At 40.3% G+C, this 13,273-nt stretch overlaps 1 protein-coding gene across 3 annotated transcripts in view; it reads right to left on the bottom strand.

Annotated features, from left to right (window-relative positions):
* The window catches only part of epc1b (enhancer of polycomb homolog 1 (Drosophila) b), a 123,118-nt gene that overhangs the window by 54,950 nt on the left and 54,895 nt on the right, over nucleotides 1–13,273 (bottom strand). For all 3 annotated transcript variants that reach the window (XR_008388737.1, XM_053651728.1, XM_053651729.1), the window contains exons 4-5: nucleotides 11,754–11,960; nucleotides 11,448–11,596 (exon numbers count right to left, since the gene is read on the bottom strand). Coding sequence is in view for 2 of the 3 variants with exons in the window: in XM_053651728.1 (XP_053507703.1) it covers nucleotides 11,448–11,596; nucleotides 11,754–11,960 (356 nt within the window). In the remaining variant the exon portion in view is untranslated. The remainder of the gene's footprint in view (nucleotides 1–11,447; nucleotides 11,597–11,753; nucleotides 11,961–13,273) is intronic.

Genomic DNA, 13,273 nt, shown 5'->3' on the forward strand with positions numbered 1-13,273 from the left:
AGGATTTTGGACATTTCACCTTCTACAGTGCACAATATTTAAAAATACAAAATTAAAAGATTCAAGGAATCCGGTCAAATCTTGGTGTGTAAAGGGCAAGGCCAAAAACTACTTCTGAATTTGCATGATCTCCGATCCCTCAGATGTGACGGTCTTAAAAACCGTCATAAGCCTCTAATGGATATCCTGATATGGGCTTGGGAATACTTTGTTAAATCTTTGTCAAACAAACACCACTCGCCACTGCATCCAAAGATGCAAGTTAAGGCTGTACTATGCAAAGCAGAAGCCATACATCAACTGTGTCCAGAAGCGCCGCTGACTTCTCTGGGCTCTGTCTCATCTGAGATGGACAGTAGCACAGTGGAACCGTGTTTTGTGGTCCAACGAGTCAACATTTCAAATAGTTTTTGGACAAAACAGTTGCCGTGTTCTCTGGGCCAAAGAGGAAAAGGATCATCCAAGCTGTTATCAGCGTCATATCCAAAAGCCAGCATCCGTCATTGTATGGGGGTGCGTCAGTGTCCATGGCATGCGTAAGTTGCACATCTGTGAGGGCACCAGTAATGCAGAAAGATATGTTTTTTGTAGCAACATATGCTGCCATCCAGATATCGTCTTTTCTACGGATGTCCCTGCATTTTCCAGCAGGACAACGGCAAACCACATTCTTCCTGGATTACAAGAGCATGGTTGTGTAAGCAGAGAATGCGGGTGCTATCATGGCCTGCCTGCAGTCCTGACCTGTCTTCGATTGAGAATGTGTGGTGCATTATGAAGTGCAAAATAAGGCACAGAAGGTCCAGTACAGTTGTGCTGCTGAAGAAATGATGAATGGGAGAAAATTCCTCTTGCTAAACTTAACCATCTGGTATATTCATTGCCCAAATGGTTAATAAGTGATATTAAAATAAAAAGTGATGTTAAACTTTTTTGGAGTGTGCTGCAGTCATCAGATTTGAAATGAGTGTATATTTTCAAAATTAAATTATATTCACAAAGTAAAACATCAAATAATGTGTTTTCAATATAGTACAGGGTGAATTGAATTTTCAAATGATTTGGGGTTTGTTTTTTTTGCATTTTCCATACTGTCCCAACTTTTTCAGAATTGGGGTTGTATGATACTATTCACAAGTCTCTTTCCCCGATGATCCATAGGCCGGCTGCATGGATAGCTCCTTCAGTGAGCAAGCGTCCGATACTGGGTATGTTGTTGATAGTGCCTTACTAGTAAGGATCAAATATGGTGCTTTCTAGGAAGATCAAAGTGTTCTTTTCACCCAGATCCAATTTTGCTGAGACCTCCAATTTTCAGAAGGCCCTGTTAGTCAATGAATGGATTGAGGGAAATCAGCAGACTATTTTTTGTGAAGTCGTTTCTTGTTCTTCATGCATGAAAACTCTGTAGCATAGGGTTCTTTGTGTACAGTGTGAATGATCACGGTCTTAGCTTTGGAGAACTCTTGTGCAAGCTTATGGACAATAATACCAACTTCTGCAGTTCCCAGAGTCATCAGCTGATGGTTTACAGAAAACACTGGCAATGTGAATGAGGCATCCAATAGAACAGATAAGCGATTGCTAATTAGAAAATTCAATTAGAAAATGGGATTGTTGTGATCCCAGCTTCTTACTCACCATTGTACTACTCATATAGGAGACTTCTGGTTGCACATTCACATCAAGTGTAGAATTTATGAGATTGAAAGTCTCCTTCTCTGAAGAACTAGCAGGATCTGCAAGGAATGTGGGGCCAAAAACCCATGAGATGTTTGCAAGGTGTACTGCGGGAATGGACCTTGTGGCTATATCTGCTGGATTTTGGTCAGTGTGTATGTAATACCACTGTTCAGGCTGACTAGATCTTCTTATCCTCAAGACTTAGTTATTGATGTACACATAGAAGTGTCTGGTCTGGTTATGTATGTATCCCAATACCACCTTGCTCTCAGTGTAGAACGTGATGTCGTCAAGTTTCATATCAATCTTAGATTAGATGAGGTCAGCCAAGTCCACAGCCAAGACTGCAGCACACAGCTCCAACCTTGGTATTGTATGTTCAGGAACTGGAGCAAGTTTCACTTTATCCATATCAAAGCTTACTTGACTGTTTCCTTGGGCATAAGATTCTTCCATGTTTTGTGGCAATGGAGAGTCCCAATCCGTGTTCTCCAAGGTTAGCTCTCACAGAATAAATCTGCCATGGACAGTTACTGGGGCTACAAACCCTAAAGGGTCGTACAGACTATTGACAGTTGACAAGACTCCTCGATGTGCGAAGGGCTTCACTACATGTGGTACTTTAAAAATTAAATGGTCTGTTTTGAGGTCCCAGTTTAGACCTAGACTACATTGTACAGGACCCAGACTATGTTGCATATCTGTCAAGATCCAGATCTTTTAGATCGTTGGCATAATCTTGTAATGGGAAGGCTACCATGATCTCTCTCCTATTTGAGGCAATTTAATGCAGTCTCAGGTTTGATTGAGCAAGGATGTTTTGTGTCCGCTTCAGCAAACTCACTGCTGCTTCTATAGTAGGAAGGGACTTTAACCCATAATCTACGTACAAATCATGTTCTAAAAACTGTTGCACTTCAGAATCCTAATCTTGTCCATCCTGGTGAACAGATTTTCTGAGATCATAAATGGCTATGACTGGCGACGGACTATTTCCAAAGACATGTACCTTCATACAATACTCTACAATGTCTCTCTTGAGGTGATTGTCTTGGAACCAGAAAAATTTCAGAAAGTTCCTGTCCTCTTCTCTCACAAGAAAGCAATAATACATCTGTTGGATGTCTGCAGTTATGGCAACTGGCTCCTTACGAAATCAAATGAGCAACATGTCGTTGAGGGAAACCCCATTGTATTGGGCACGAGAATCAAATAACGCCCGTATTTGTCCAGGTTTCTTCGGATGGTGATGATGGCCAAAGATGGGGAAATACATGGGGAATGAAATTCCTCTTCATCTTTGAGGAGGGGCCGACTTCAAATGTCCATTCTCAAAGATCTTTCCTATGAAGGAAATCAAGTGTTCTCTCACCAGTGGTTTCCTCTCAAATTTGCGCAGGAGGAATGAAAGGCATTTCATCACCTGAGTCCTACTGTTGATGCTGTCTTGGGATTTTAAACGGCAGTGGTGCCACCTAACTGTTGTTTGCATCTTTCTTAAACCCTTCTCGCATAATACTCAAGAAGAGGTCATCTGCAACGGATGGAGCCAGTCCATCATTGTTTTTTGTAAGCTCGAACACTGTGCCACCCAATTGGTTTGATTTGTGTGCAAGGTTTCTGCTGGAACATGGTTTATGGTGCTTACTGTATCTCTCCTTCTTCTGCAGGATGATAGGGCATTGTTCAAAGAGTGAAAACCGTCCATTATCCAGAGTCTTAGTATAAAGTGTGTTAAATGTGAGTGATTATGGACATTTCCAAGTCAGACATTGCCTAGCTCAGGTCAAATTTCTGAACGTATAGAAGGTCATGTGGGCCATTGATTAGTTTATGCACTCTGAGAACATCCCTTCCAAGGAGAAGTAAAATGTGAGCCTTTGGATCAAGTTCCGAGATGAGATGTGCCACTGATTTAAGATGTGGATAGTGAAGAGCAACAGAAGGTGAAGAAATCTCTGATCTGTCATTGGGAATTTCATTACACTCAATCCGATCTGGAAGTGGAAGGCTGAACTATCCATCCATGGATTCAATTTGGAAGCCAATGGCTGGTCTTCCTGTTGTTTCCATAATGCCAGCACAGATTTTCAGAGAATATGGTGAACTAGGGCCTTGGATGCCAAAGATATCAAACAACTCAGAATCTGTCACCTTGATCATTTATTGTATTAAAGTTTTATTGGTTTGTCACGACAACCACTAGGATAAATTTTGGCTACAGTGCATCCGGAAAGTATTTACAGCGCTTCACTTTTCCCCACATTTGGTTATGTTACAGCCTTATTCCAAAATGGATTAAATTCATTATTATCCTCAAAATTCTACAAACAATACCACATATTGACATCATGCTGTGGGGATGTTTTTCAGCGGCAGGAACTGGGAGACTAGTCAGGATCGAGGAAAGGATGAATGCAGAAATGTACAGTGACATCCTTGATGAAAACCTGATCAAGAGCGCTCTGGACCTCAGACTGGGGCGAAGGTTCATCTTCCAACAGGACAATGACCCTAAGCACACAGCCAAGATAACAAAGGAGTGGCTACAGGACAACTCTGTGAATGTCTTTGAGTGGCCCAGCCAGTGCCCAGACTTGAACCCGATTGAACATCGCTGGAGAGATCTGAAAATGGCCGTACACCGATGTTCCCCATTCAACCTGATGGAGGTTGAGAGGTCCTGCAAAGAAGAATGGGAGAAATTGCCCAAAAATAGGTGTGCCAAGCTTGTAGCATCATACTCAAAGACTTGAGACTGTAATTGGTGCCAAAGGTGCTTCAACAAAGTATTGAGCAAAAGCTGTGAATACTTATGTAAATGTGCTTTTTTGTTTTTTATTTTTAATAAATTTGCAAAGATTTCAAACAAACTTCTTTCATGTTGTCATTATGGGATATTGTTTGTAGAATTTTGAGGAAAATAATTCATTTAATCCATTTTGTAATAAGGCTGAAAAGTGAAGCGCTGTGAATACTTTCCAGATGCACTGTATATAGATTTCTGCTATCAGTTAGATCACCACACAACTTGAGTGCATTCTGATGAGATTTCAGATGATGGTACAAGATCTCCCTCCCCACCATGCTCTGAATGGGGGCTTGTGTATTTAGCCATGCATGATGGTTCTGGGTGAAGGGCAATGTCATGCTTCTCACTACCAGAATCTGTGCATTTAACATAGGCTTTGCAGTTTTTTGCAACATACAATGAAGACATGCAGCATCTGAAGCAGACTCCATTTTCTTTTAGGAAGTCTTTAAGCTCTTCAAGGGATTTTCTCAAAAGACACGGCACTTATGAAGAGGATGTCTTTTTGCTAAAGGCCTTTGCTAAAGGGTTTCACTAAAGGGCTTATTTATATTACAGGAGACAGTAGGTGACATCCGTTTTATGGACTGAAATCTCCTTCTGTTTATGCTGTTTCCATGAAGTTAGTTTGGGAGGAGCATCTGCATGGGATGTGAAACTGAAACTTGGGTCATTTATGATCCTTGCCTGCTGACTACTAAATTCAACAAATGCATCGAATGGAGGAAATGGGGCATTGTGTCTCAGTTTATAATCAGAGCCCACAGATAAAGATTTTTCTTGAAGTGCAAAAGGAAGTTTTTCAACTATGGGATTTACACCTCCATCCACCTTGGCTGACTGTATCTCCATGAGCAAGTCGTTTAACTCTAATAGTTTTGCATAATCTTAATTTGATAGCTTCAGAAAACTCTCAAGGCGCTTGAATAGTGAATTCTCAGGTGAGCCGTAGCATTCCTCTAGTCTGGCCCAAATCATCCCTCTCTCAGGGTTACTTACTGTACATTCACCTATCAAATCCGATTGACATGTTCTTCAGACACTTTTCTCAGCCTTATCATTGCCCTTTTAGGTCCCAATGGGACCTGCTCATGCTGGCGCTGCACCGTCAGAGATTCAAATCTAAATCTCTGATGGTGCAGCAATTTCTTCTCTGCATGTCAAATCTAGATCTCTGATGGTGCAGCGCCAGCATGAGTAGGTCCCATTGGGACCTAAGAGGGCAATGATAAGTTCCACATAACTTAGGCATGCGCTCTTTCTCTTCTCTCTCTCTCTTTGTTCCCCATGATAGCCTGTATAGGAGAAGGGTCATATATGGTCATTCTCTCCTACAGGTGCCTTGTATACGAGTGCTTTTATCACCTCCGCCTTCCCAAGCGCTACATCTTCTTATCTGATTACACAGAAGTTTCTGTCCCTGTACTTGTTCTGACATGATAAGCTTCCTGTTCCTAGTTAAGTCAAGCAATGTTTTAACTGTCACACCCCCACCCTTCTTTTTTTCTGCATATATACTCTGCATATATCAGCATTAAACTAAGAAGCTTTCACTGAACTCTGTGTCTGTGTGACTTCTTCCCAAGCTCGGTACTGAGAGGGTAACAGCGGCATTGGTCCAAGAATTTAATTCCAGTCCAGCATCAAGAAAATCTAAACAGATTCTTAAAAGAACATCACCAGGCTTTGTAACTTTGTGGTTGATCACTGAATTTTGTCAGCCCTGTAGAAAAAAGCTCACGGCGAGCTAGATAATGAACAAAGTCAGTCATGTTGGAGTTATTATGAATGTAGGCAGCAGCAGATGAAAGCTCTGTAGAAATGTTGCACTCTGAATGAAATGCTGGAGTGTCAAATGATTGTGGCTGATAAACTTGTCCTATTTGGTTATCTGAAAATGGCTCTAAACCAGGCATAGAGAGATTGGCTGTTTCTTGGCTTGCTGAATGATATCATCTTTTGTGCGATGTCTCTGCCAAGACCTTCTCATCCTTATTGTTGCAAAACGTATTGATGAAATCGGATACAGATGTATTTAAAAATTTCTGACTCTTCCACTAAGCATGACTGGGGCCATTATCCGCAAGTGGAAGCAACATCACTCCGTCATCACCCGGTCGTGCACAGCAGCTCCTCACAAGATTTCTGACCAGGGAGTCAGAAAAATAGTCAAAAGAGTAGCCCAAGAGCCAAGGACCACTCTTATAGAGCTCCAGAAACACTTGGAGGCAGCAGGTGCCATCGTCAAAAAGAAAACAATAGGCAATGCACTCCACTGTTCACGCTCACCCCTCAAGACTCCATTACTAAAGAACAGGCATGCCGAAGCTCGTTTAAAGTTTGCTACAACTCATTTGGACAAGCTTATGAAATATTGGGAGAGTGTAGTCTGGTCAGACGAGAGGAAAATTTAACTTTTTGGCTGTCATACTACTCACCATGTTTGGAGAAGAAATGGCACTGCGTGTCACCCTTAAAACACTATACCAACAGTGAAGTTTGGAGGTGGAAGCATCATGGTTTGGGGCTGTTTTTCATCACATGGTACTTGCAGACTTCATATAATTTAAGGAATGATAAATGGAGCCCTTTACCATAAGATTCTTGAGAAGAATTTGCTGCCATCCACCAGGATGATGAAGTGGGTGGACCTTCAAGCAGGACAACGATCCAAAGCATAGAGCAAAGGAAACTCTCAATTGGTTTCAGAGCAAAAAAAATTCAAGGTGTTGATTCAACTGAACAAGATTTATAGACAATATGTTTAAAAGAATGGGCACCTGAATCACACCAGAATACTGAATACTGTTTAATTAATTCATTTGATTAATTTCTTCATACATGAAGTGTCTTGAAGCTGTCATTACAAACAAAGGCTTGTCCAACTAAGTATTAAATAAATTTCATTTAGTGTGTTCAATACTTTTTTCCATGCGTCATTCCTCTTTATTACACATAATTTTATTTATGGACTTTAATGTTGTGAATCCTTTATATTTCCAGAATTCTTGAGTTAATACTGATGTCTGGTGAAAATTTAATGTGAATAGCCTCATAGGAAATATATTTACTGAAAAAAATTGACGTGTCCAATAATTATGTCCCCCACTGTACATCCTCTGACAGCAAGCTAAACTCCACTCTCATCAAAACAAAGATTTTTTTTTTGATAAACCTGTGTGTGTGTGTGTGTATTATATGTATATGTGTGTGTGTGTATTATATGTATATGTGTGTGTGCACATATATATATATATATATATATATATATATATATATATATATATATATATATATATATATATATATATATATATATATACACACACACACACACACATATATATATATACACACGCACATATATATATATATACACATACATACATACACACACACATACACATACATGCACACACAAACTCACTTACTGGTTTAAACAAAGGCATATATTAGGGTGAGCATATTCTGATTCCCAAAAAGATGACACTATTAGCGTCACACACACACACCCACATACAGTATCTCACAAAAGTGAGTACACCCCTCACATTTTTGTAAATATTTGATTATATCTTTTAATGTGACAACACTGAAGAAATTACACTTTGCCACAATGTAAAGTAGGGAGTGTACAGCTTGAATAACAGTGTAAATTTGCTGTCCCCTCAAAATAACTCAACACACAGCCATTAATGTCTAAACCGCTGGCAACAAAAGTGAGTACACCTCTAAGTGAAAATGTCCAAATTGGGCCCAAAGTGTCAATATTTTGTGTGGCCACCATTATTTTCCAGCACTGCCTTAACCCTCTTGGGCATGGAGTTCACCAGAGCTTCACAGGTTGCCACTGGAGTCCTCTTCCACTCCTCCATGATGACATCACGGATGTCGACTCCACCTTCCATTTGAGGATGCCCCACAGATGCTCAATAGAATTTATTCTATTGGCCAAGCATAGGTCTGGAGACATGCTTGGCCAGTCCATCACCTTCACCCTGAGCTTCTTTAGCAAGGCAGTGGTCATCTTTGAGGTGTGTTTGGGGTCATTTTCATGCTGGAATACTGCCCTGCGGCCCAGTCTCTGAAGTAGGGGCTCATGCTCCGCTTCAGTATGTCACAGTACATGTTGGCATTCATCGTTCCCTCAATGAACTGTAGCTCCCGAGTGCCGGCAGCACTCATGCAGCCCCAGACCATGACACTCCAACTACCATGCTTGACTGTAGGCAAGACACACTTTTCTTTGTACTCCTCACTTGGTTGCCACCACACACGCTTGACACCATCTGAACCAAATAAGTTTATCTTGGTCTCATCAGACCACAGGACATGGTTCCAGTAATCCATGTCCTTAGTCTGCTTGTCTTCAGAAAACTGTTTGCGGGCTTTCTTGTACATCATCTTTAGAAAAGGCTTCCTTCTGGGATGACAGCCATGAAGACCAATTTGATGCAGTGTGTGGCATATGGTCTGAGCACTGACAGGCTGACCCCTATAAGTCTAATTCCCAAAGACAACCTCTGGATATGACGCTGAGCACATGCACTCAACTTCTTTGGTCGACCATGGCGAGGCCTGTTCTGAGTGGAACCTGTCCTGTTAAACCGCTGTATGGTCTTGGTCACTGTGCTGCAGCTCAGTGTCAAGGTCTTGGCAATCTTCTTATAGCCGAGGCCATCTGTATGTAGAGCAACAATTCATTTTTTCAGATCCTCAGAGAGTTCTTTGCCATGAGGTGCCATGTTGAACTTCTAGTGACCAGTATGAGGGAGTGTGAGAGCGATGACACCAAATTTAACACACCTGCTCCCCATTCATACCTGAGACCTTGTAACACTAACAAGTCACATGACACTGGGGAGGGGGAAATGCTAATTGGGCCCAATTTGGACATTTTCACTTAGGGGTGTATTCACTTTTGTTGCCAGTAGTTTAGACACTAATGGCTGTGTGTTGAGTTATTTTGAGGGGACAGCAAATTTACACTGTTATACAAGCTATACACTCACTACATTGTAGCAAAGTGTCATTTCTTCAGTGTTGTCACATGGAAAGATATAATCAAATATTTACAAAAATGTGAGGGGTGTACTCACTTTTGTGAGATACTGTACATGCCTACACACACAGGTGAATCTAAAAAAAAATGTAATATCGTGGAAAAGTACATTTTTTCCGTAATTTAATTAAAAAAGTGGAACGTTCATATATTCTAAATTCATTACATATAAAGTGAAATATTTCAAGCCTTTTTTTTGTTTTAATCTTGATGATTACAGCTTACAGCTCATGGAAATAAAAAATCCAGTACCTCAAAATATTAGAATAAAGAATTTATAATACAGAAATGTCAACCTGAGAAGAGCTCTAATCAGTTAATTAACTCAAAACACCTGCAAAGGTTTCCTGAGCCTTTAGTCTCTCAGTCTGGTTCAGTACACACACCCACAATTTCTGTATTATAAATTCATGGATTTATGAGCTGCTACTATAGAAAGAAAATGTATTAGAACAAGCACGTTAATATAAACCTATTGAGAACATTCAGTGAGATCACACTGGAGAGTTCGAAACTACTATGAAATTGTCAATCATTTCAGATTCATGTCTTGACTGGCTTATCAGTCATTTTTGTGTAAAGGTTGGCAGATCTACAAATTATGTGTAAATGCTCACATTAATGATTTACGAGTAATTCTGATTGCATCCAGCTTCATAAATAAATCCAGCTTGAGGCCCATTTTCTTTAAAATCAACTTAGTATGAATGAAAAGAACATTAAAATGACGCTTACAATTATTTTTAAGGTCAAATATGTACTATAAAAAAATGATTAAAAAAATATCAGTTATGTACTGTCACGTTTCGTGACGCAACGGAGATAAGGTAGGATGCAATCGCAAGTTAAACAACAGTTTTATTTAAAGAGAGACAGGCAGACAAATCCAAAACGTGATCCAAAACGTAATCCAAAACATGCAAGAGGTCCGGCGATCGGCAAACAGGCATACACAGGGCTAGGCAGGAATCAAGGTCGCGGTCACGGAAAACAGGGTCGAGATACAAAACATGAAACATAAACTACAGCAAGGGACTGGTAGCGGAGAAACCAGCGTGAACTAAACTAACGAACCTAAACATGACATGGATTATGACTAAGACTTTAACCATGAAACTATGAACTGTGACTATGGTTATCTATCGTGATATCTATTCTAACTCAACTACTCTATACTATTCTATCTAATATTCCGCGCTGTGTGCTGGGAGGCGTGCGGTATATATACAAACCTACTCAGCGTCGTAATAGCTGACGGCTGAGGGCAATTCAGACACACGTGAAACAATAGCCAATGACAGAATGGGGAGGAGACATAACAGAAACATAAACAAATGCACGTGTAGAAATGTCACGATTGTCCACAAGGGAAAAGCAGGTGCTCGCGCACCTGCTCGTGCATGCGCGCTCACATGCTCCATAGCGCGCTGCTTAAAGGGGAACTCGTGACATGTACTAAACAGTTTTGATAAAACTCCAAGTTTAACACAAACTGCAGACGTGACACTCCTTTTCAATACCAATTTCTAATCACAAATATTCTTAAACCATATTTGTTATTACAATAGTGTTTGTCTGTTTTCATTTTATGCAGTCCGGCTCACTGTCCCCAATTTTTAAGCTGTTCTGCCTTTTACAATGTGTTTATCAAAGAAACTTGCATTGTGATTATGATAAAAATAAAACCAAGCAATGTTTCTCTTGATGGCACAAACAATTTTTTTTGGATTTGTTGTTAGTATACATATAGAGGTACAGGTACACGGATATTAGTATTGTAACATACCACATGTTACTCATCACAATCCTGAGGTACTACTAGGTCCTGTTCATGACTAATTCAAAGTAGAGAAAACTAATTTCAAGTTTTGTTTTGGTACTTTGTCTCACCTCTTCTCCACTATCTCCAGTGTGAGGTGCAGCAATTCTCTCTTGCTCTTCTCACGTCTCTTTATCATTTCCAGTATGGTAACGGCTCTGCTTAGCTCTCTTCTCAACTTTAACATCTTCTCATATGAAACCTCATCATTCTTACGATTCTGGAGAAAGGTAAACACAGAGAGAGGGCGATAAACAGGAAATGAAAAAAAGAAAGAAAAAGTGAGGTTTGAAGCCTAAGGTGTACATTTACATATAGTTCATAAACTTTCATGGATAACACACCCCGTATTTAGGCCTTTAAAATCTAGAGCTCACCTTCCTGGTCTGCATTTTTTCAGTCCTGCGCCTGAAGGCAACATATGGGTCATTGGTGCTTGAACCATCTCGCTTCTCCTGTTTTACAGCTGGGATGAGAGAGCTATTTTGACAAGAATTTCTCTTCTTGCTCCAATACTCAAACACCTCCCTGATTAACTCATCATCCTCCTTGAGAAGGAGTTTTGCCTCCTGCAAAGTCACCAACTAGAAGAAGAATAGAAAGAATGTGACAAAGGCTTACTGAACTTCAGCTCAATCAGTACGTTTACATGGACAACAATAATCCAATATTAACCAGCATAAGACAATACTCTGATTAAGAAACTACCACAGCAATTTTTTATTACCTTAATCCGACTAAAGTCACACTTGAAATGAACACAAATCGAATTAAGACATGCGGAGTATTCCTATTTTAGTCGCATTATCAATGCGCAGTACATGTAGTACACATGCACAGTACACACCTTAATCACACCTTAATCACACTATTAACGTCATGTGGGAGTTTTCACCGCATTTTGCGACAGGACACGTACACACGGCAGTGCTCAACCGTTTGACGGTAAACAAGAGAGCGAGGCTGCGTCCAAAACCGCATACTTACCTCCTATGTCTTAAAATGTATTTGTTTACTCAAGCTTACCATGAGTAGACTTCCTGTTATGCTAAGCACAGTCCTAACAATCTCTTCTCTCCCTCTCTCCTTCTGTCGAGCCACACACGATTTTATGGAGATACTAGAGATCCTGATGCTTTCCGCTCTCCGGACCTGCCTGATCCGTTCGGATACCCTACCTCTGGAAGAAGCTCTCAACTCCAATTCCACATGGACATTCTCACTGTGATTGCTGGGACTACGGTTGCTTCTAAGGACAAACAGACTTCATATTAAACCATAATGAACTTTCCTTTACTTTTACACTATCCGTTGTTACCCAGATGAGGATGGGCTCCCTTCTGAGTCTGAAGGTTTCTTCCTCTTAACATCTTAGGGAGTTTTTCCTTGCCACTGTCGCCACCGGCTTGCTCAATTGGGATAAATTGGCACATACTGTCAATGAATTGAATTGAACTATAGTAGGCGAGATACATGCATTTCAGTTACTACATAGTAGGTAAGTAGGCAGTTTGGGACGCAGCCCACGGCTTCAAGCAATCGTCTATTTGCACGTATAGCATGACAAATAATTAACTGCACTTGAAGCTTTCGTAAAATTAAAAATAAAAACACCGAAAACTGTATAAGGTACCATAATGAAGACGAACTGTATGTTGATACGTGAAATTTTGGAGGGAACGTCGGACAGCATGGCGCGGTGACAATGACGTGTGCTGTTAATCGAACTATGTTCTATAACATCTAAAACGGGAACATGAAAGGAGTATTCTAAAAGCGACTCATGTAAACACCTTAATCACAATATTGTCTTATACAATATTGTCACACAGAATAAGGTTAATAATTTGATTATTGCTGTCCATGTAAACGTAGTCAATGATACAAGGTGACTACT

The sequence above is a fragment of the Ictalurus furcatus genome, chromosome 20, assembly GCF_023375685.1.
Source record: "Ictalurus furcatus strain D&B chromosome 20, Billie_1.0, whole genome shotgun sequence".
NCBI classification, from domain to species: domain Eukaryota; kingdom Metazoa; phylum Chordata; class Actinopteri; order Siluriformes; family Ictaluridae; genus Ictalurus; species Ictalurus furcatus.